Here is a 25,022-nt window from a genome sequence, read left to right as displayed (position 1 = left end):
AGTACAAGGTATTATGGATTACGATGATGTTTTATTAGATCAGTGAAGGCTAAAAACTACTTATATCTTCTGATTGCGTTGGCGGGCACAATGAACAAGGTATGAATCTCCACAAAGACAATTTTGGTCTCAAGAAATATTATTCTTGAATGATGAAGTACATGCCTCAAAAACACATTTACTCCTTTAAAAGGAATCTATTCAAGCATGAACAATTAAAATAAACATGATCCATGTTACAAGGGGAGACAATCCTAACCAAGGACTGACTGATGAGCATAAGTTGAATATGATGAAATGCAACATATGGATGATGTTGGGTCTGAAAATGACCAGTAGATGAAGATATGATTACTTAGAAAAACATAACAATACATTTAAGTTGTTCACTCTTTCAAGTTGCTCAATATCATGAATAAATTCTAAACATATGAGTGTTGAGATTTGATACCATCCTTTATACGTAATTCCTCAGGTCAGATATCTAATCTTCATTATCCGACTGCTGCCTTGCTTCATCTCGGCTTGGAGATCCATCTTTATCTGGTGTTCTGGACTTAGAACGAGAATATGAGCGTGATCTTGATCTCTTAGCTGGAGTGGCTGACCTGCTCCTGTTGCTACGGGGACTCCTGCTTCTGCTCCTGCTGCGACTACGGCTCCTGCTCCTAGACCTGCTCCTTGATCTGCTTCGGCGAGAACGTGAACGGCTGCGACTCCTGCTACGGCTTCTTGAGTAGGATCTGCAGAAGAAAGATCATGTCAGTTATCAAATTATAAGCTGTGGCCAGTAAATAACCCAAGTTTGGATCCCACACAAAAAGTTAATGCTATTATGAACAATAATATACTGTAGTCTCTTACTCCAGACATGCTGCAGACGTTATCCATTATTCATATGAGTAGCAAGCCCTAATCTTTCATAATTACAATGGAAGCTCTAAAAAAATTAAAACGGCAGCCCACAAATACAGCATGCTTTCTATATCGACACTAGAATTTAGTCCTGTCAGAAGCTTGTTAATTTATGATCATTTACAGGCCCGATAATCCAGCGTCAATCTATTTCGTCTTTTGGCACACCACAGATGCCCAACTGACTGTCCAGTAATTAACACTCTATAAAACAGCATTCGGTATCTTGGTACTCCTGTTGATTGGCTTCACGTGTATTAACAATGCTGAATTACCATCGGTAATAATCAGGACCAGCTCATTGATGCTGCCTGCTAAAAGGAGTATGGATAAGGGATATGCCTATGTAGGCAAGGAGAATAGGTGACACATGTTTGAATGAAAACAGTAAATTTGACACTGATGCATGATTGGTTGGTTATTCAAAAGAATGCTTAAACATATTTTATGCTGTAGCAAGATTGGTGTTGTTCAGTCATACTTCATGGCACACACAAGATCAATCTTAAGTTGAAAAGACAAAGGTTCTCTAAACCTGCATTTTATGCTTCCACTCTACATAATCAGTCTGTTTTAATGTGATGATCAATATTTCAGATTTAGATTACACAATTACCTTCTTCTTTTGGGTCTATCTTCAACAATATGGATCCTTCTTCCATTGATTTCTGTGTTGTCCAATTTGTCAATTGCTGCTTTCATATCAGAGTGGGTAGCAAACTCCACAATGCTATAAAAAACAAAAAAAAACCATGAAAATCACGTAATGACAATCAAAGAGCAATACAAATTATACATACTATATAACAGATGTGAAAAAAATAAGCATTAAATGTAATAAAAACAAGTGGCTCGATTAAGTGTACTTTTTGCCTATACTAGCAGGAGAATATTCTGTTGGTCTCCTTTAGTAAACAAAAGATAACTGAAATAACTTTCAATTAAGGACAAACTTTATGGAAGAACAACTTCTTTATTTGGATGATATAACATTACGACAGATTCTAGTATCCTTGTCAAGCAATTAGACTCCTTCACCAACTTCTAAGCATGCCACTCAAAGAGGACTATGAAGTGCTATTCACGTACCCTTCATTTTTATGTTTCTTGTGTGCATCTGCATAGGTGACCTCTCCAGCTTGACGCATATAGTCCTTCAGGTCCTTTTCAACAGAGAGAAACATGGGTCACAACATGAACTAATCTGATGCAAGTTACACAATTAGATACACAACTACAAACCCAAACATGTTTGTTATGCTTTGTCATTCCCACAGCAGTAGAACCGACTAAATCTGTGGCAGACAGTGAGAAAAATGTCAATGGTATTGTAAATGCTCAAAGGGAAACCAACCAAAGTCATACTCAGTTCAGACAAAGATCCTCGCCTCTTAGGACAAGCATAAGATACTGAGAATATACAATGTGCATGCATTTTCATAGTTATTTGAAATAAAGTGTATAAATAACATTACAATCACAATATTTCTTCATGGTAGAGAAAAAACAAACTATAGAATCATCCTATAGTGATGCAGATTTCTTGTTCTAAAACCTCTGGTGGGAAGAAACTTAAATCAGAATTTTCATTGCCAGAACCATTCAAAAGCCCTGAGAACGGTCTGTTGTTTGTATTTGCATTTACATTGCTATATGGTTTCAGAAGGACTCAAACAGATGCAGGCTAATTAACAAGTGAATGTTTTTGTAATATCAAAGTTGATACTGGACTTGCAAATATGTGTCTTGTTATTTACAAAACAATATTTCAATATAATATGTAAAACAAGCCCATTTAGCATCCCCTTGAGGGGGCATTAGTTTGGTCAACATAAATCTGAAATGAAGACATACCCAGCACAATGAAACAAGACAAGAAAGACTCAGACATTTGTTTTGAAAGAGAAAACTCTTTGTTTGTTACCTGCTGCCCGAAAGCAATAGTCAAAGCTGGAATGGAACCCTATGAGACTGGCACTCAACCTCAGAGGTCAAATGGACACCACACATCACAGGTCAGTCAACTGGCCATGACGACAACATCGAGGAAGCAGGGGACACGTCTAGGATTTGTTTTTCTATCGACATTACATCTGAGGAGGGCAGACTCTACATTTACCGCCAATTCATCTACAGGAGTCACCTTGACGTCTCATCACAAAACGGTCAATTTCCCTTTTACAACTTTTGACTTCAGGACATCTGAAGGTTTCCAAATTTTTCCCCTTTTGGAAAACTGATTTTTCATCTCTTGACAGGTATACACCTGGTCAAGGGTGTTGCAGGGTCATCTTTCTGTCAGCCCTGAGAGTCCCTCGTCTGACTCCCATGCGCAAACCAAGCACGTTCAACACTAGGTGCCCGTCATCACACCTAAGGACCCTCGGGTATGTGTGACCATGACCTCTAAGAATGACTTTTGCCCCGTCTAGCCTCTTGTCATCTGAGCGGTCATCTTTGAGGGAAGGAAGATAAGAATTTAAAATGAAGAATTTGCCAAAGACTGTTTTCTACTCATATACTACGCAGATGCTATCTGTGAGCTTACAAACATTTACTATTAGGATCTTTTTATCTCATTTGCTTCACCTAACCATACATACAAGTCAAGGACACAAATAAGTAAAAAGAACCAGACAGGAACCGTTTCAATGAAAAGGTTGTACTCAACTGGTCTTAAACCATAGTTTCCAAAGCGTTCAAGTTAATATGTGGATTTTCATTCGATTACCATGATTCATAAACAGTATAAATATTTTAAACAAAAATATGATAAAGAGATTTCAATCAGAAAAAAATCTACCACATACACATGGAATTAGAACAGACAGTGCAGGCTCCAAGAAACTCATCTGATCTTTGATCAAGAGAGTCAGTTCAGACTAAACCTTGTGACCAAGAGTGTATCTTAAGAGTATTCTTCAGATCTTATTCTTCAGCTTTAATTTCATTGAAACAAAAAGAAAGTTTACATCTTACAAAATTCATAAAATCACCACTCTTTTTGACACCTAGTGAAAAGGTTTCCACAGATGAAATTGAGACCGGAAAAGTGAGAAGTTTACATGGCTTTCAGTAAATACAAACCTGCCAGCTGACCCTTGAAGAAAGGTTCTCAATGATGAGACGAAACTCTGTCCTCGTTGGCGGTCCATATCTGAAATAAAGACATTCCTTAAGAATCTCTTCTTCACCTTCATGGTCTATCTGTGGCTTAAATAATTACACATTTGAACAAAAATATCCAGAGCCTTATGATGTTGGTTTGTTGTTTAATAGCACACTCAGCAACATTTCAGCTATATCAAGGCAGCCTGTAAAGACCAGACAATCCAATGACTAACATAGATAAGCATCAATTTAATCAATTGGGATAGGATTGGTTTAACCACCTGATTCCATTAGTCATCTCTTACAAGAAGCATGGGTTGCTCAAGACCAGTTCTAACCCCATCCTTCACTTGTCTTCAAGAGAGTTATTGGAGTAATGCCATACCATAACATTATGTGCTCAGATTTTTTGTAGATCTGATTTTGCAAATACCTGCTTGATTACTTTGCATACTGGTTAACAATATCTCTTGTCATCAATAGCTTCAAAATTAGAATATTTTCGTGTACAGTGTGAGAAATAAAATAGGTGTTGAAGAAAATCCCTTACTTGTCTCTTCCTCCGCCACCACCGCCACGACGTCTGGATGGATAGCCGCGATCTCGCCAATCATCACCACCGCCACCACCTCTTGTGCCCCGAGCATGTTCGACAATTACTCTGAAATGCACATATAAAAGAGCTTTTGTAAGATTTGGGGCTTAGACTTTTCAGTATGGTTTTAAATTACTTTCTGCAAATACTGTAAAAGAAAGAAAAAACATGCCGATCATTAAATAATTAAATCTTGTTTAAAGTGTGCAATTTGATTGCATCAGCTCAACCCACTAATTCCAAAATTAATGATCATCAACTGATTTTCGCAAAGATATAGCTGAGATTATAAATATCGAAGTTGTTCATAACATTTACCATTCTAAATGTGTCTGATTTACGTAAAGATCTTTACAAACCTTTCACCACAGAGTTCCTTTCCATTGAGCTCATAAACTGCATCTTCTGCATCACGATAATCCTCAAATTCCTGATTTACAAAACAAACAAGTTAATACTTCTACAAATTTATGGTAATGATTTCAAAATAAATCTGTTTACTGTCACCGAGTGAGAGTGCACTTTTTATTCAATGTTTTACCACAGCAAGAACAACAGCTTTCACTGGAAGTGCATTCTAAATCTTGTGCTCTTTCTCCTACATTTATCACAAACAAGCTGTCTGGTATGTAGTTTCTTGGTTATGTGATTACTGTCATATCAATCAAAGTAATACCTTTCAAAATTAGTTTTGGTTGGACAATCTTAAATACTATGAATTAATAACCACAAATTCTATAATACTTACCACAAAACCATATCCATTCTTCAGCATAAGGTCTCTCATTCTTCCATAGTTTCTGAAAAATCTCTCCAAATCCTTTTCCCGAACATGGTATGACAAACGCCCAACATACACCCTGGTTCCCATTTTGTCCTGGAATAAACAAACACTAAATGAACAGGAACAAACATCAAGAATGTGTCATTTTGGGAAACCATTGTCAATTCATCTTGCTTTGAGTAGCATCCTATACTAACAGTAAGATGAATGAAGAACATACCCATCACCTTATTGTCATATAAAACGCATGTATGACTCTCCCTTATAAATGTTCATAGGGCAACATTTTGAAGGACTGTTACCTTCAATGATTCTCAAAGTATTTCATGAATACTGAACCATTTTGAGGTCATTATTTGCAGCAGTGAAGAACTATGAGAACCCCAAATAGGTTATAAAATGTAGAAGGTTCCATGCATTATTTCTCTGGGAAACTTCAACAGTCTTTATTCTATCACAAGAGTGTGATGACAAGATTTAGTTGATAATGGTTGCTACAGCAAACAACGGTGGGTGTCAAAGAGAAATTATCTCAATTTTCAAGATATATGCCAATACATAGGGTACAATACTCGAGGACAGGCTACTGTTTTGAAATACAGGTAACTTATTAAAATGCTTATGTGGCGAGCTATTATTTTTAGCCAATATTTCACATCCTGCATACTAGTTGAGAGACGTAGGTCCAAAAGAGAACAAACATCACAATTTTGACAGCATTGAAATATAGATTTCTTTTCAAGAAAAGAAACAAATAAATCAAATTACCGGGTAACATCAATCATCCATTGAAAAATTCCACATGGTGGCCAAATTTATAGCAGAACCGTGATTGACATGTCATACCGCAATATTTAACACACAATGACATTGTCCTACATTATAAACCCACTTCAAATTCTACTTTCAAATTACTTGAAAGTCATGTTGCCAAATCAGTGCTTATGTGCAGTGAAGTTATTTTTCAAAATACTTAAGCATGTTTCAGTTACAGTGTTACAGCAGGGTTTTACTTGACAAATAAATGCATGTGTTGCACATGCAAACATGTAGAATGAAAACAAATACTGTAACATACACGACACCATTTCAATATCAGTGTTTGCCTTGACATGGAAACCCCCTGCAATATTTGACAAATTATCTCAACAAGCAGTGAATTGAGAAGTTTGTCATTTTTGACGCAGTGTAACATGGCCCCTACTTTCTGTGCAATGACTATTTTTGCCAGTTAACTGCTCAGTGCTGATCAAATACCCGACCTGTCTTACCTTGTTTTCTTGGTGTCATAAAACCATCACACTTGATGAAAGTTCCAAACTGAAGTTGACTTCCCAAAACATGTCCGTAACTCAAGGTGTCTCCTAATTTTTTTGTCTCTGGCAAACACAGGTCCCTCATATTACGAGCAAGGACATGTGAAATGTAATGGTGTGGATCCACTTATTTTTGTAAGTCAATGTGAAACTATACTTCACTTGGCCTTGTTGCAATTCTATGAAAATTGAAAGCTGAATAGCTCATTGCATTATGATAATAAGTCTTGTTCCGTCCAGCAACATTTCGAAGTGTGCTGGTCCAGTTATGTTTCACTTGTATGGTGTCTTGTACGGCATCACCTTTTAAAGCCTTTCTGTTTGACTATAGAATGACTACTTAAGGTATATAATAGATTGCTTAGGGATCAGGCATTATATCACCTTGCACCTGTCTTTGTCTTTAACTACTGTTGGTAATCGACACTGCTGCAAGTAAGGCAAATGTACAACCTATCACATCATAAACAATTTCATCAAAAATAATCTCCACATGAAGAGGGGAAAAGAACTAGCCAATAAATATCATGGTAATTAAACAAAAAGACGAAGTCATCACTATCACCCGCAATTGTAAAATACTATTCATAAATACATCTACTAATGATTACAGCATGTCAATGTTTTGGTTTGCATATGGCAGAGTGGGAGGAGAGTACTGTAAGGTTTTACAGTTCTGAAAGTTCTGACATATGTACCAAACTATACGATGAAGCCATCATGTACAGTTTGGAATGGAAGATCTGCTTTAGACAAGATAACATTCTCATCACAGTCAGTCTAGGTTGTTTCCATGGAAGCAGCAAAAAAAAAAACATGTAAAATTCATATCAGGCAAATCTACAGATCATGCTTGATGTGTGTACCAGGTTTGATGAAGCTAGCATGTATAGTTTAGGACATGATTACATCCTCATACTAGTCACAGCCTAAGTCATTATTCCATGGAAACCACAAAAAATAAATAAATAAAATTTACATCTGGTTCTACCCTCAAAAGTCACATCTAGGGATCTTGCTTGACATGTGTACCAAGTTTGGTTAAAGCCATCATGAATAGTTTAGAAGACAAACTATGTCGAACGAACAGACGGACGGAACTTGTTCATATATTCCCACAATTCCGGCAAAAAACAACTTTCTTATGAGAGAAATGATTCTGAGAGTAATGTATTCTCATCATTTTCCAATATTCATTGTAGATTTCCATAATTCAATTTTGAAATGCTGTTTCATGGTGTTGCAACTTAACAGCAAATGACTGAACATGATCTGTTTAATTGTGATAATACACTCAAAATATTGGGATTAAACTCGACTGGCTCCTATTTCATATTATTGTTGTACTTAAACTCAGTAGGCATGGAAGTCGGAGTTACAAAATTTACAGTTGCTGATTGGATTACTCATGTTTTTCATGAAACATGAATCAAAACAACCAGTAAGCCTTAGTTGAGAATATATTTATAGCCACTGAAATTAGTAAGCTGTTTTTCTTGTTTTAAGCTTTTGGTCACAACATCCCAACACAATTTCCAGGTCACTGCATATCATTTTTTTAGTTCAGTGACTAGTTTAGAATTCAAACAATTAGTGCTGGTTATCAATCACGGTATACAAATCCATAATCTAAGCTGTTATTCATCAATAATAGATTGTAATTGTATACTGTACCACAAAACTTATGGGGATCATAACAGGCTACAATCATAAGATTGCACAAACAAAATGGTCACTAACCAATACTACGAAACTACATCAGTCGTTTGTCTTCATTTAACAAACATAATGAGAAACATGGTTTCCTCAAAATGTTTAGTTACAGGTTGCATAACATTTGGACTCCACAACTAACATTTTGGTAAAAATGTGTGGGTAAGGATAGTCTAGTTCCTGATCGATAGAGTTGTGACGATACGCCCATGCCACGATACGTATCACGATACCGTTAGTCCGATACATACGATACGATACGTATCACGATATTTTGTCCTTGTATACAGAAAAATAAAAGTACTGGAAATAATGTGCTGTTATGTTATTTCAGGGAAGGTATTTTTCTCCCAAGAAAAATAAAACATGTCATTATGAAAGACATTCTATTAAAAATGTTTAGCATGTGTCAGTAAAGTAGTGTTTTCCAAAGAAATTGGCACAACTGGCTTTTTTGCACAGATAACAAAATAAATTTGTGAAAATCATCTCAGTAGGAGCATGTCCATGGCAATATTTTCCATGAAAACCTAAATAGATGGGGAGATGGTGTTTTCGTAGACTGCTAAGTATGTAAGTATCGTGTTGAATCGATACACGACAATCGTATCGATGTATCTTATCAAGCAGTTCTTGAATCGCGATAACTTGCGTATCTATTAATTGTCACAACTCTACTGATCGATACAATATCTGAAATTCTTTCTTAAATTTCATGAAACCGATTACAAATACACATACATTAAACATTTACAATTACCAGATTGTTTAATAACCCCATTATATTTCAAACAAACTGGAGCTTGGTTTATATAAGTAGAATACAGGAGCTTTACTAGCCATATATTTGGTTCAGTGATTTTATAAATAGAGCTTTCCCTGCACTGAGAAAGAACATCTGAGACAAAATACTTTGAATGATTTAGAGTTTTACTGAACCATCCTGTAGGTAATATGAATAGATTCATACTATTCGCACACCATATATTTGAGTGAGTTTTACATCGCACTCACCAATATTCCAGCAATATGGCAGTGTTTGTAAATAATTGAATCTGGACATGACAATCCATTGATCAACAGCAGAAGCATCTATCTGCACATGTGGGAACCAATGACACATCAATTAAGTAAGTGAGCCTGACCACCCTATCCATCACGTATGGAAATTATTCTTGAATTGCTAAAGTACCCTGGTACAGTGGCACTTGTTAAATCACTTGCCTGATACCTTTTCCACTATATTAGCTGATTTTCTTGTTTCTTTTAAATAAACTACATAATTAACAATGTAAGGTCCACTGGACACAGGTACAACCTGATATACAAATTAGCTTGCCCGACAGAAAAAAAAACAGTAGACCGGGACGTCCGGCAATGGGTTATTTCCACCCGTTCCTTTAGTCGCCTTTAACGACAAGTATAGTCACCATTTACAGTATGCATAGGTTGCTAATAAACTATTGAGTGCTACTGAGTGCAGAACAGCATGCAACACCTGGTTCTGTTTCCACAGATCCATTTACTACACTGTTCCAGTACTTATTTTCTCCATGCCTCTTCTTATATCTGAACTGGTCAAATATACTGTGCATTAGCCATTTTAATAACCATCATTCCTTCACTTCATATCTATATGGACCTGTGAAGGTCCCGGGGTAGAATAGGCCTTCAGCAACCCATGCTTGCCATAAAAGGTGACTATGCTTGTCGTAAGAGGCGACTAACAGGATCGGGTGGTCAGACTAGCTGACTTGGTTGACACATGTCATCAGTTCCCCATTGCGCAGATCGATGCTCATGTTGTTGATCACTGGATTGTCTGGTCCAGACTTGATTATTTACAGACCGTCGCCATATAGCTGGAATATTGCTAAGTGCGACGTAAAACTAAACTCACTCACTCATATCTATATGAGAAGAAACTAGACCCGCATCATTGTCTCAATATTCATGGGACCAAGAAAGAATATCAAATTATCCGAACTTCAAAACACCCAACTAAGGCACACCATCAAATATCAATATGAAAGGAAACGACAAAAAGCAGATTTCAGGCATATATTTATTGGTTCACTGGTTATTATTCCAGATAATGTTTGCTGCAACCTGCTCGTTTGGTTCACCTAATGTTTTGATCAGCTTGTGGTTTTCGTTCACCAAAACACAAAGCTGTGCTTTCAACTGAAATTTTCCTAGTTAAACTAGAGAGGTAGGTGAACATCAAGCTTCTTTGCAAATATTGAGTTAAAAAGGTAATTTTGTTTGTTGGGACCATGAAAGATTGAGACATCTGTGTCAAGTTAAAAGTACCTGAATAACAATAATTTATGAAGGATTTTGACAGGACCAAGATGTTATAATGAGACAACCGAGATACAGCCACCCTTTGCCATAACACGGGTCTTGGGGTCCACGGATGACATCCGCATTATAGTAACTATTACATAATGTGGAACAAGGGTCAAGTAAGATCGTATTTTCCAAGGATATAAAACTGCTATTTCGTGAATTGTGCCCCGTCAAAAATATATTGCATTGTTGAAGGTGAAAATAAACAAACAAATGAAAACATACATATGTACGGGAAACTTGCGACCAAAAATCACTAGACACGATAATCTAATTGTTGTTCCTGTTATGCTACCTGTCATCAAAGACGTATATTCATGTGAATATACATCTTTGCTGTTATTCAACTAAGCCGGAAAAAGTGATCACCTGTGCACAAATGTTTTGGTCCAATGTACCGGTGATTCAGGTAACAATGATCCCATAATATTACATCAAAGAACTTCTATTCCATAATCAGAATATTTTACATATTAAGCTGTTATCGTAACAGATTATTTTAGATTGCTATCTGGCTAGTATATAATGCATGTTTTCTGCAACCATATTTAATATAACAATGAACACAAGTCGTTACCAGTCTGGATACATTTTACGTAAGAGACAATTTGACATGTCACCGCTGACTTCCAGCGGTACTTGCAACTCTGATTGTGAAAAAAACAAAATGTTGGCCATTTAGTTGTTGAAAATGATTTCAATGAGTAAATAATGCATGTCTTGGAGTCCATGGATTACAAGACTGTTATCTGTTCATGATTGTTAAGAATAATGTGAAATTGGTGCGAAAAAATTGGTGGTCGCGAAAAACAGACCCTCAAGAATGTGGTAAGCGGAAGTTGTACACGTATGGAATGAGGTAATGTCGTCCTTTTACGGTGTTTCGGTTGTTTCTGTCAACAGATTTAATCAATAAAATTGGGATTGAATTCAATAAATAAAAATGTGGTTTCTGACACCATACGTTCTGGAACGAATGTGTTTTACCGCGCTAGAGTGCGGTGTGTTGCATCACAGCAAGTATTGTAAGTACTCGTCGTAACTCTACTGATAGCATGTCTTGTCTTTCATAAGTTACTACTACGATGTTATGATTATTACTGAGAAAACCCTGCATGTTCTAAGCAACTGAAACACAATGGATATGTACGATAAACACTGTCAGCTGCCATCCGCACTGAATGTCACTAGTTAACGTAATTTATAAGAGCACATCAGCGGATTTGTTGATAAGCTAATTTCCTGAAAGGGTGTGATCGTAGTTCAACTTTTTTATGGGAGCCATGGATTACCCTGCGGTTTAACCAAATCCGCGGTATCACAAAGCACATTATTACGAAGGATGACTGTACTAAGTTATCAGAGTTCAACACAGCAGCGCTTGACTGCATAAGGATGAACTTCACTGTCAAGTTATCATTTACAAAACAAAGCAACAAAACTGTTGACAACATATTTCCAGCTTTTTGGCATTCATGGCCTGTGACAATATACATATCCAAGCCTCACTCAGACATGTATCATGTTCAATCCACTCTACACTGCAATGTTAACAGTATTCTCAAGATAATATGGTTCATGTTATTAACATGTCATTTGATGTAAGACCCATGAAGGTCCCGGGGTAGAATAGGTCTTCAGCAGCCCATGCTTGCCTTAAAAGTGACTATGCTTGTTGTAAGAGTCAACTAATAGAATCGGGTGGTAAGGCTCGCCGACTTGATTGACACATCATTGGTTTCCGATTGCGCAGATCGATTCTCATGTTTTTGATCAATGGATTGTCTGGTAGAGACTCGATTATTTACAGACGGCTGCCATATAGCTGGAATATTGCTGAGTGTGGCATAAAACTAGACTCACTCACTCCCATTTGATGTAATGATTGCACTTGTCATTTCATATCTGAAGGAACAAATCTGGCTCCCTTGCTACAAAGGAAAGTTCTGTGTAGCACCATCAAAAGGTACAGTGTCCTGTAATGCATCCATCATGCTTGTCACGAATGCTAAACGGTACAGGGCACATTAAAGCGAAGACGCTGAGACGTTGTGGGGTACCATAAACTGCAATGTTGCTTTTAATCCAATCAGCAGGTGATCGGTGAAAGTGGTGACTTTACGCTGCGCTCTTGCTGCATTCCAAATATTCATCATTCTCCTCTAATGAACAAATGTAAAACGAACCTACCGCCAACAAACGATCTCGAAAATGAACTGCTATTAATTGCACGTTGACGCTTATATACCCAACAAATATACGTTGCAAGAACGACGAAAACGTGGGCTATTACGTTATCACCCACAGGTAAATGCAGCACAACCGTTGCAATCGTACAGAATACGTCTATGCCAGAATATCAACCTTATTACCAAAACTGTGAACATGCCCTAACGAACATGTGCCACAACTTGTAGAAAAGTGGGCAAAAGCACACTAAAACAATTGCATATTGGCCAACATTGTTCACAATTATTTCAACATTGCAAAGATTCCGGCGTGCTTCAAATTAATTTGATCATATGAAGTTAGAAAATGACAAAATAGTTCAAAACATCCATTTACAAACCTTCGCTTTTCAGCAAACAAGATGGCTTCTATAATGCTAAACTTGTATCACTATTGACCTGCGCCAGTGTCTGTGCGCGTTCAGACAAGGTGACAAACACGGAAAAAGGGCATCTCCGCTGTCAGAAACCCAGTCTAATGTCACGTGACAATAAGGCTTGATTACCCACTGAGCTTTGCGCAATTCTTTATACTAGAGTTTGTTACATGATACGCATTCACTAATGCAGCCATGCGTGTTAGCATCAAGACTACAAGTGATTATTACATACATGTACTGTAGGAAAAGCAAAGGAGTGGGCAATTCTGACAATGTTTGCCCATATTGCAAATCAGAGTAATTTAAGACGAGTTTCAGGTTCTATTTATTTTTTATGCCTTTGCCTTCCTAAGACTAAATTGTTTCTTGTTGAATGTAAATACAACCGCGAAGTTCTATACACTTTTCCACAAGATTTCATAACGTCTATTAGAGCAATGAAAATAAGCAAATACTGATCATCACGCCCGCCTGTGTATATCTGAGTAATGTAAATACCTGTGCATTTCCGTCTACTAAATCAATTCACTTATCGTATTATTTATTAGTAAAGGGTGACCATCAACATGGCAGAGGCGACACGGAGCCAAACATTGGGTGAAGTTGAGACATTGTTATTATACAGTAGGACAATACATAACATCTAGATTAATGGCTCTCTGTAATTGCGAGACAGCAAAGTGGTTTGCAGGACGACTTCAATCATATGTACTGCTGTCATCAACTTCCCCGAGTCCTATTACCCTCTGGTTGGTTTGTTGTTAGCGCCGCAGCCACTATACGTCCATCAGCAGTGGCAATAATGTGCAATGATGACCTGTATAAAGTTTGAGTCCGGATCTGTCATACCGGTGATTGGCATCACGAACACATCATTAGTTTATACTACCAACAAATTAACTAAACATGTAAGACTATGATGTTATGATCGTTATGGTCTTACTTTTTAAGGATATGTGGGTTTCATCTTGAAGAATTATAGTAAACTAGACAGAAAAAGATGCTCATTTGGTTTATGACGGTAGCATGCCTTTTCGGTGTAAACGTTGAAAGAGACACACGTTGCTCTCAGCCCCAATGGATATTGCCAGAATAAAGTTTCTGGTCTCTGAGTAAACGTGTATCACGTTGGCATGCATATCGGAAGTGGGAATGTTGACATTTTGATTATACACGACACGATTTTAAAGCGAGATATTGCGTGTAAGTACTAGTACTGGAGATGCGTATTGTGGGTTCAATGCATACTAGTACAGGGCATAAACATAGTTCTCCTTGAAACCCACGAAATATTACCTAATGTAAATTAAAATATAATTTAAACCCGGATTTTCTCGTGGAATTTGCCATTTGTACCACTGACCCGATGTCAAGCAATATTGCAGATTTAGCATACCGGTACCAAACATCGTCTTTTTTTACAAAAAGGCACTGGTTCGACCTTACGACAGGGTACAATATGTGTGAAGTCCATTTCTGGTTTCTCAAGCCACATGACGTTGTCGGAATAGCCCTTAAACGACGTAAAACAACTCGTATCCACATTGCACATACGAGGAATCGGTGTGAGGTTTACTTGTTTTTGGGGGTTTTTTGGCATTCAGCAATATGTGGCGGTGATCTGTGAAAAAAAATGAGTCTGGACTAGACAATCCAGTGATCAAGAACGAGCGTAACTGACATACGACGGCACGTGTAAACCAGGTCAACGTACCTGACCATCCGATCCCGTTAGCTGCCTCTAGCGACAGGCATTGGTTGCTGAAAATCAAGTCTAACGGGTGCAGAGGGTATCGACAACTCAAATTGTAAAAAAAACAGACAAAACAATCTTCATGTGACGAAAATGTTTCTCTACATGTCAAATGAAGAACGGACAGTTAGGTCCCTATATAGAATCCTATGTCGTTGGTCAAGGATTTTTGTTTTCATTTTTTTCTATGTCTTCTTTTTTAATCCTCAACTGAGTAAATGTGATCGTACGATGCTCCAGTATTAACAAACAAAACTGTCATGGAAATGAGTACATCCGATTTTGCTGAGAAAAAAAGACACGCAATATTGAAAGAATGCAGATGATCCGTAATCTGATGACCAACTAGAGCATAAGAATATATTTCTTTCATAGGAACCATACATTATGATTTTGCTATGAATACGGAGCCAAGTTTGAGGTGCATTATGGAATTCTGGGTAATAGTAAAGCGTTTTATTACACCTAAATGTTTTTTAACATGAAACTTTATTGTCCAAGTTATTACACGAAAGGTGTCTTATTTAAATTGCAACCCAATGTTTTGGTTTACTTGTTACTTTAGTCGAAACATGTTTGCATTTATTTATTCCCGTGAACTCCCGTAATGTTAAAAGTAGGTTACACTCTCACACTATCCGAAATGCATTTTGGAAATATCTTTTTAGTTTGGTGAGAAAACGCTTCACAAATTCATACAAAATATCGAATATAATTATAGAGGCTTTTGCGATACAAAAATGCTGTCTCACTTGTCGCTGTTTTGCAAACAAACCATAAGATTTTGCGTTCGAGATGAATGCGAATAATGGCGGGAGACCCCCTGCGTAGCGAGAGGAAAGTCATGGTTTATTTGCGGCTGCCTGCCATTGCCCGCTCCCAATACTACAACTCGCAAATCGCCATATTGGTAGCTGGCGTTCTGGGGACTTTGCTCCGGATGCAAGCAGACATTTTGTGCATAATACTACCAAGAAGGTATGAAACAATCATTTGTTGTCATTGCCTTCGCATTCGTAGACATGTTTTCGTCTGCTTTTGCCGGTTTTGAAACAAGGTTGGTGATTTTAGCGAGAGAACGAAGGAAATGCTGACGAGCAGTCGAAGGAGGAATATGAAGCACGAGGTCGCGGGGACCTCAGTGCCGTGTTGTTTTATACAATAAATCTCATTCGTGATGCATAGAGACAGCCACACGAGCCAACTTGTTGATTAATCTACTTACGTGCCTACACACAATTATTTAAAACACTGAAAATTGATCCGAAACTCATCGCGATGTTATAAGAAATAACCTTGATAAAGACATTACCTTGGAAATCGTTAGCACGTGGAAAGATACTTATCGTCCTACTTCCTCCCCATTGGCATAATAATAAATGACATTCTCTACATACGACATCGTGAACAACAAAAACAACGATTCTTTGATGAAATGGCAGTTGAGACTGTGGTCTAATAATAATAATGGCATTTGATTCGGTTTACGCTCGCATCCAAAACAGATAGTATGAGTGAAATGGAACTAAATACAGTTATTTTTCAAAGACTGGAGTAGGAAATCATAATTTTTCTGTCATGTTTTATTTTAAGTTACACCGACCTGTTGGTGCCTTAATTAGTACGACAAAGGCATGTCTGAATGTATGTATATTGTGAATTAGAGCTTTCTTTTCCCATTAGCTTTAGTGTTACTTCACTGCTGCTATGATGATCATATTTACAAGAATTTTAGGAGAATTTGGTCTGAAGCTTTTTCAAAAAAAAGATTGTGTTCCCTTTTTTATTTAAGATTATTCTTGTGATTTTGATCAGAGTTGTTGCCAGTATCTTTGCAATTTCCAGCGCTAACTTACTTCCACATGACTTTCATGAATTCACAAATGTAGGAATATTTCCCTCTAAAATTTTCAGAATAATAACATTCCACAATTGTAAAAATTATAACAAGAGCTTGACAGTGAGAAGTGGCTTAAATGCTTTATATAACTGCAATAGTTCATTAGAGAAATATAATTAAACCATAATTTTGGAGAAATTCCATACTGGAACAGATGATCAGTTTTTATCACAAGGAAACCAGATTTGTTATTGTTACAGGTTACTTTTCTTAAGGAGTAGGATGGCCTAGTGGTCAAAGCGTTTTCTTGTCTCACCAAAGACATAGGTTCGATTCCCCCCATGGCCATGATGGGTGCAATGTGTGAAAGCCATTTGTGGTGTCCATCCCCTGATATTGCGGGAATATTGCTGAAATCCAACTTCTTCACTCACACACTAACTCACTTGGGGTTAAATGCTGAAGACCTTGGGTTTGATTCCCTACATGCGTACAGTGCATGAAGCCCAATAACCTGGTCTGGTGTTGCCAGTTATGATATTTGCTGGAATATTGCTAAATGGTGTAAAACTGAACGTACTCACTAAACCTTATTGATGACTATTACTCAGTACACTGCTGATCTTTTTCAAAATTAATATTGGGGTGTTTAGTTGGTAAGGCTAAGGCCATATCTTGTTTTAATTGATTGTGTTAATTTTGACATTTGACCATTCCACTAAACGTTAAGGGTGAGACAGTATTGATGCTGCATTGTGGATATCAACATACATTATGATACGAAATATGTATGCTTATTCTACCTCAATGGAGGTATAACCCTGTCTAAGTATGAGATGAATATGTACTTCAAAATGTCTATCTCAAACTAGTAGTTCAGGATAACTTTGGTTGTAATGTAGTTAGAGATAATAACACCAGTATTCTGAGTTTAAACCATTTTATTGTTTCCTCAAAAGTATCACCCTGTGTAAAGGAACAACCATGTCTATTTTCCATGTACGTTACATTGAATACAGTTGGAACTTAAATTTCTTGTCATTCCCAGTCTAAGTAAACTTAGTCTCAGTGTGTTTCGTTACACTCCACCACTGAGTCTAACAAAACTTAGAAGGTCGCGTCAGGTAACCTTTGAGCAACCAATGACCGTCCAATCAAACGCGAGACAGTTAACAGATTTAACCAATCAGACAACGGCTATTATTTAGGGATCGGAGGGACTTTCAAAGTATTCAGGTCACTGACACAGATCTCCCCACTTACAAAAATCCGCATATAACACAGTTATTTGACCTGCAGTATATACGCTTTGGGGTTTCAGTTGACATGGTTACCATTAGCTAATATTTCTGCAAGACAGCATCCTTGAATATTGTCAAAAGCACTATTTTGAGCGACTCTTTACTCACTGTTGTCATGGTTGTACGTAAGCCATGTCCATCACCCAAAAGCGAACATACGCTAAATGGCATTCAGAAGCATTCGTGTGCGAACCTTTTCGAGATAAAAACTTCAAAAGGTATGTGTGAATGTCCACTTTTGTGATTTGGTAAGCTTTGTTCTGATTGGTCAGTCTCAAAGGTTACCTGACGCGACCTCCCGTAAGGTTTTGTTAGACTCAGTAGTGGAGTGTTATGAAAAGTACTGAGGATAAGTTGTATGGTGACCTTTAAGCAATGATGCATTGAAAACACTCTAAAGCAATCTCATTTTCCTTTTTTGGGTAGCTGAAGTTGGCTGTTCTCTTGTGCCTCAAGATTACTTATCAAACTTGTTGACTTCAGGAGGTTTGGCATTGGCATAATCTAATCGAAATCCCACAAATTAATTGACATTCTGTAAACAGATTTTGATCAACCAAGGCTATGCAAGCAAATTTTCCGTTAAATGGGCATTGACTAACATTGTTTTTAATGAAGGTGATACAAATTGGAAACTGAATTTGCCATGCCTTAACTCTAATAAAGGAATAAAATAAATTTTTGTAATGAATTTCACTGTCATTTGATCCATGACAAGCATATGGACAAATGCAATTTGAGGTATTGATCAGTATGATTAGGTGAGCTTCATCTCCTTCATCTCCTACTTACAGGGTAGTGACTTAAAGGGGCACTGATGCGGAGCAAATAGTGTTTCTCGCCAACGGTCTAATTGCGAAACCAAGCTGCAAATTGGTCAGCACCCGCTCCCTCGACTGTGACGGGCATAGGGACTGGGCTCCTGTCCACATTAGCAGAATTTTTCACCCTAAACAGTCAGGAGGCCAGATGCCCATCATATGCCATTATTTACAAATATTCATGGTAATCCTTGTCTGATTGGAACAAAATATCCCAGCAGTGTAGGTTTTTTGGTCTGATGCCTGGATGCTATAGTGACTGATCCAGTTTGGCACATAGCAAGCCATTTGTTTCATATTAGTCCGAAAAATTGGTATCCTCAAACCAGTATCGGCCCATAAGTGTTTTCAGGCTGCATGCGACACAGAGATTACATCTTCCTTGCTGTAACTCGCATTTGATGATATAAACCTACACATGTTATTTGTCATCATTCACTTGATGATCAGTTAATAAATTTATAACAGGTATAATTAGTGATAACACCTCTCAGATTACGCAACAAGTGTTCCCATTTGGCATTTCTGCTGTCTGGAATAAATACTCAACATTATAAATTAAGGCCTGTAGTGGCAAATGTATTGTATGTTATGAAATATGTGCATGTAAGTGATGCAAGAGTGTTTATCAGCTGAGGTACAAAAACAAACATCTTCTACACTAGAATCTACAGTGGCTTTGTCAAAAGGCAGTGAGTGTAGATGTACTAATCTATAGTGACTACACCCTGTTACAAAGTGTGACTGTAAAAACAACATCCTCCCTTCAAAGAATTAAACACCATTGCATTGACTGATTGATTGCTCATTATTGGTTAACTAAATTACTTAGAATGGCGGACATCATACAAGTAGTCGCCAGGTGTGACCTATCTTGGGTGACCAATGAGAGGTTTATCAGGCTTTCACCAATGTGAAAGACCTTAAATGATGTGTTGCTTTTTGGCATATTAGACTGTTGTAAGACGCACAACATAGAGCAGGAATTTTTACCAGCTGCAGATGAATGGAATATCATTCTTTTATGTAGATATTGATGGATATACATTCCTGAACAAGGTAGTAGCCTGACATTGTTGCTGTAACATTTGTCTGTTTTAAATTCATTATTTGCATTTTGTTCTAATTTATTTGTTGTAGCATTCAGCAGAATCTATATGACAGAAAACACACACTAGATTGCGCATAGGGCGTGTGTGAATTAGGATCCACATTGACAGTCTATACAATGTTTAAATGTTACCCTCATGTTAGAAATTTACTATAAGTATAAGCAGGCCGTGTGTTCTTTTATTAATTTTCAAAATCATACAAATATGACAATAAACTAATAATGGTTATGAGACAAAATATATGTACATTGGCTTCGTTATTTTTCCGACCTAATAGTTTTATCATTTCAACCACTGGCAGATGATTAACCTTCAAAGTGTTTTATTTGTTTTCCTAATACATTTGTAATGGAATAAAAATGACTTCACCTTAATTGATCTGTCTATAATTAAACTCTCAATTGCTTCATGGCTGTGCAGCAGAGGTCACGAAGTAGTCACGAATTCCTCCTGCAGAGCTGGGCCAAGCTGGGCCAGGTTGATGGGTGCGGGGTCCCTGACGTACACCCTTTGACCGAGAATGTCCCATAGATGTGCAATTGGGGACAGGGCTGGGGACTTAAAGGGCCAGTCCAACGTCTGTATGCCTTCTCGTTTGAGATAGCTGTGACAATTTGAGCCCGATGTGGTCTGACATTATGGTCTTGGAATTCAAAATTCCTGCCGATGATTCTATCCAGTGGAGCCACAACAGGACACAAAATTTCATCAATGTATCTCTGACCAGTCAAGGAACCATTAACACTGACCAGGCCCCGATTTCTTGAAACAAACTTAAGTCTGAGATTTTACTCAAATTTGAGAAAAGGCACTTTTCAGAATGAACTGAAATTGGCTCAAAACTCAAACTATAGGAAACAATATGAGTTTCACAAATAGATTACTTAATTTGTTTGGGTTTTATGTGTCAAAAATGCAGTTGAGTTAAAACTTCAGCTATTTCAAATTGTGAACTCAGTTTGAGATTTGAGTAAAAACTTAAGTTGGTTTGGAGAAATCGGGGCCTGATCTTATCACCTGTTTTGTGTAACCCAGCCTGACACCATAACACTACCATGTCGATCATGGTGAATAATTGCCACCCTGGCATACCGCTCACCACTACAGTGCCAAAGCTTAATAGAGCCATTTTTTAATGGTTGAGTGTGAAATTCATTGCCCAGAGAGTGTACGGATTTCCCTGTTGATTTCAGGTGCTGATATGAACCTATTGCGTAGGGCTATTAATGAAATGAGACAATTTTGTCATGGTGTCGTTGATTTTGGTCTACCACATCCAGGTCTCATTGCAGCCCCACCAGTTTGACAGTACTCGTCCCTCAGGCATGAAATCACCCTTTTTGATTTACCCAACATTCAGGCAACTTGACACAGTGATGTCTCTCCCCACCCTACTTCTATCATCCCCATAATTCCCCATTTTGTCTGTTCATTGACATACTGCCTCAGAGGCATTTTTCAGCATATGTTCAACTCTATTGTATTTGTGATTGTGAGTTCTCCAATACATTTACAGAGGTTAACTTCTGTGTGCACAATCATCACGTGTTGGTAATGCATCATTTGGAATTTCATTGTCTTGGATATTGCATTTGGGTGGAGTGCTGCAGTAATGCACCCTTTCACCTCAACGTTTGCTGCATTCACTTTCTTAGTTCCCTTAATTTTTGTCAATAGTATATAACAATATAATGAAAAGGAACCCAAAGACTATCTTCATTTTCAGAGACTGAACTCATCTACAGAGACTTGGGAATCTAGACTTGCCACATATTCTAGACTTGGCTGGGCTTTCTTGAATATGTTTGTTTCAGGGTCTGTATGACAGATTAACGGAAGACTTCAGGAAGTGAAACTTGAAACCATACAGAGTTTTCTGTACTTGCTAAAATACTGGTTCTCTACTTGGTTTCAGGACAATGCACAATGTCCTCAGAGGCCTCCTTGGAACATAACTATGGACAACAGCTGGCAAAACCTTTACCTGTTCAGGGTTTAGAGCGCTCTCTCAATCTTGCACCACTCCTCACATATGTTGAAAACTTATTAACAGAACCAATTGGTGAAAGGTATGTGTAACTGTTAAAGGAATTTATAACTTATTAACATTTTAATATGATTGGTATGAATTTAACAGTAAAATCAGGAGCTGTCAAAGATTGATGTTAAGAATTCTTTAGATGGACATGGTGTTTGCTAAATGTTTTGTGACTCAAGGTGAAAAAGACCTCAGATGATTTGACCATCACCCATTTTGCTCTTTATTAATGTATGATATTCTTTGTGATTTCCAGTATTGCACATTTTTTATAAACAGGATATCGAAAGGACATTGTAGATGTCACTGTACAAGACACAATGAAGGTGTTGAGGATGAGGTGTATTAAAACAGTAAACAGTCAGCTGTTTTAGACTTCTAAATTATTAGTTTATGCTGATTTTAAAAATATTGATCACTTACTTGTTTTGCTAGCGATGGTACTGACACAGATGCTGAGACCGATATTCTCAAGCCGTGTATAAAAGATGGAGAAGGAAACAAGATCCTCAACGGCATAACAATCACTAAAGATGGTATGATGATGCAAGAAATAATCAGTCACATGTCATTTATACTGAAGCCTAATTTAAGTAGACCAAATAACTTTGATTCCCATTTTTAACTTTTATCAGTCCCTCCTGGATTCCACGATTCCGCTGTTGCAGAGTAAATCGCGGAATTTACCTTTCCATGCAGAAAAACGTCTGGTCCACCCAAAACACATTTTCGTGCAGAATTTGCCACTTTTTCGGCCGCAGAATTTGCTTATTTTAAAAATTGAGTGAAGCTGACTGACAGCCGAAATAAAACGTAATGTGAAAAGAAGAATCAGTTACACATGAAACAAACTGACATATTTATTTGACAACATTTTCAAAATAATCTTGATTAAAGATGCTTTATTAATAAAGCAAGTTTTAGGCATCGTTTCAAATAATATTAGATGAATTTAACACTGCAATTGAAATTGTTTCAGACTTCATTTAAATATGAAATTGTTACTTGCATGAAAGCGTAAGTTGTTTGTCTGCATCAAAGTTACAAATGAGAGGAGAGAAATAACTTTCAGAAAGTGTTTAGTTCTCAAACACAGAAAAAAGTGTGGGTGCTTTGTCATCAAACTTACCCAAGATGTGATATATACTGTCCACTTAACTTTATATCTGTTTAAGAATTAAACTGTGAAGGTCTGTATAATGTTTTTGTTGTTTTTTTTTCTAAAAGTTTAACCGCAGAATGTTTTGCAGAATATTGAAAAATATTAGTGCAGAATTGGCTTAAATTTGCTGCGGAATCCTTAAAAATTCACCGCGGAATCCAGGAGGGACTGTTTTATAAAGACTGCTTGTAAGTAATGGAAAAATGACACTTATGTAAAATAATTTATTTCTTAACTGAATCTTTGTTTATGATATCAGTTTCTGAATGTAAAAACAATTCATTTTTGAAAATATATATTACTGGAGCAGCTAAATAACCTCTAACAGGATAAAAAAGAAAGTTTACTGTCTTTCAAATTTAGATAAAAAATGTTGTAATATTTTGAGGACTTTGGATTCTTTCATTGCAGAAAGAAGAGCAGATAAAACTAGGCTGTATAACTTTAGTAGAGTGAAGAAGAGTCGCAAGTGGTTAAAAGTAAGTTCCCTTTATTTGTCCCAGTGAGGTCCCTGAGTATATTGGGAAGTATGCGTGACAGTGATTACCAATTTACCGTGCCCCACGGTGATTGCAAGTTTACCGTGCCCTGCTTTTGTAAATTGTTTCCCAAGATCTTTTGCTGACAATCCACAGAACGTGCCAGTTCGATGTGAGCTTGTCATGCAGTGCTACTTCCAGCCCACATGAAGCTGAGCCAATCCATGTCATTCACTTATGTCCTTTTCGGTTTATTTCTGGTGTTTGTGGATGATTAAAATGTAAGTGTGCCTTAATTTAAAGTATATGATGAAAGAAATGTTGTATCATTGTAAATATCTTTTACATTGACATACATGATATTCAACATAAAGCATTTCCTGGCATCCAGTGTTGTACTTTTTATCACCTGTCACAAAATAGGATATATAGGTTTGAGCTCCATCCGTCCAAGATGATGGGCACAGATTTTTCAAATGTCGTTATTGATAGGGAAACCAAATTTGTTTTTTGTTTTCGGGACATGAATGCATTGATGAAGATATTGAAGACGGAAACCATGTTACCGTTATGGTCCTTGACCTGTATTACTTGATTTAGTGCTGCATAACCTTGATGGAGACACATGTTTTTGGAAACCATTATACTTACAGATATGGAAACCAAGTTTGGCGTGTTTTCAGGACATGAATGACTTAATGGAGTTCACAAATGGAAACAATGTTACAATTTGTTGGGTTATGGCCCTTGTCATGTGTTTCTTAACTTCGTGCACAGTATCCTCAATGGAGACAGATTTTCTCAGTAGCTATTATAGACACGCAAGCTAAATGTGGTATGTGCTTTCAGGACATAAATGTTGTGGAGTTAAAAAACAGGAACAGAACACTAGTGGAAGGGGATATTGATGACCATGGCTTCTCATTTTGGAAACAGATAACTGTGCACATGTTCCTTAGGTCACAGGTCTGAATTGTGTGGACAAGACAGATGCTCATAAATGTTTTACGTATGTTCATCAGGCTCTTGTTTTCTGTACAGACAAATTCCATATCTAATATTTGCTTTTATTTTTCTGTTCTCTATACCCTTTGTTTCCAAATTGGAAAAAAGACGTAAGAG

The 25,022-nt window shown here is 37.2% G+C and overlaps 2 protein-coding genes across 3 annotated transcripts in view; one reads left to right on the top strand and one right to left on the bottom strand.

The window, feature by feature from the left end:
- Positions 1-11: 11 nt before the first annotated feature.
- On the bottom strand, positions 12-13,533 carry LOC137295128 (serine/arginine-rich splicing factor 6-like). The gene is made up of 8 exons (XM_067826451.1): positions 13,356-13,533; positions 5,370-5,498; positions 4,981-5,051; positions 4,577-4,687; positions 4,003-4,072; positions 2,005-2,078; positions 1,532-1,645; positions 12-743 (listed from the first exon to the last, which is right to left on the bottom strand). Exons 2-8 carry the CDS (start codon positions 5,490-5,492, stop codon positions 485-487), a joined length of 822 nt encoding a protein of 273 aa, XP_067682552.1. The 5' UTR covers positions 5,493-5,498; positions 13,356-13,533; the 3' UTR covers positions 12-484.
- A 2,400-nt stretch (positions 13,534-15,933) lies between these two features.
- LOC137293899 (chromatin-remodeling ATPase INO80-like) overlaps positions 15,934-25,022 on the top strand; it is a 66,754-nt gene continuing 57,665 nt past the window's right edge. For both annotated transcript variants that reach the window (XM_067824701.1, XM_067824702.1), the window contains exons 1-4: positions 15,934-16,125; positions 22,137-22,290; positions 22,695-22,795; positions 23,833-23,900. In XM_067824701.1, the coding sequence (XP_067680802.1) occupies positions 22,148-22,290; positions 22,695-22,795; positions 23,833-23,900 (312 nt within the window). In that variant the 5' untranslated portion in view covers positions 15,934-16,125; positions 22,137-22,147. The remainder of the gene's footprint in view (positions 16,126-22,136; positions 22,291-22,694; positions 22,796-23,832; positions 23,901-25,022) is intronic.

The sequence above is a fragment of the Haliotis asinina genome, chromosome 8 (genome assembly GCF_037392515.1).
Source record: "Haliotis asinina isolate JCU_RB_2024 chromosome 8, JCU_Hal_asi_v2, whole genome shotgun sequence".
NCBI lineage: Eukaryota > Metazoa > Mollusca > Gastropoda > Lepetellida > Haliotidae > Haliotis > Haliotis asinina.
Note: the sequence above shows the minus strand (reverse complement) of the source record. Positions and strands in the feature narration are given on the sequence as shown.

Excerpts from the sequence above, each read along its gene's own strand:
- LOC137295128 (XM_067826451.1), bottom strand. The coding sequence starts at position 5,492 with ATGGGAACCAGGGTGTATGTTGGGCGTTTGTCATACCATGTTCGGGAA. Across the intron at positions 4,688-4,980 it reads AAGGAACTCTGTGGTGAAAG|AGTAATTGTCGAACATGCTC; the intron begins GTTTGTAAAGAT and ends TGTGCATTTCAG. Across the intron at positions 1,646-2,004 it reads AAGAAACATAAAAATGAAGG|CATTGTGGAGTTTGCTACCC; the intron begins GTACGTGAATAG and ends TGTTTTTTATAG.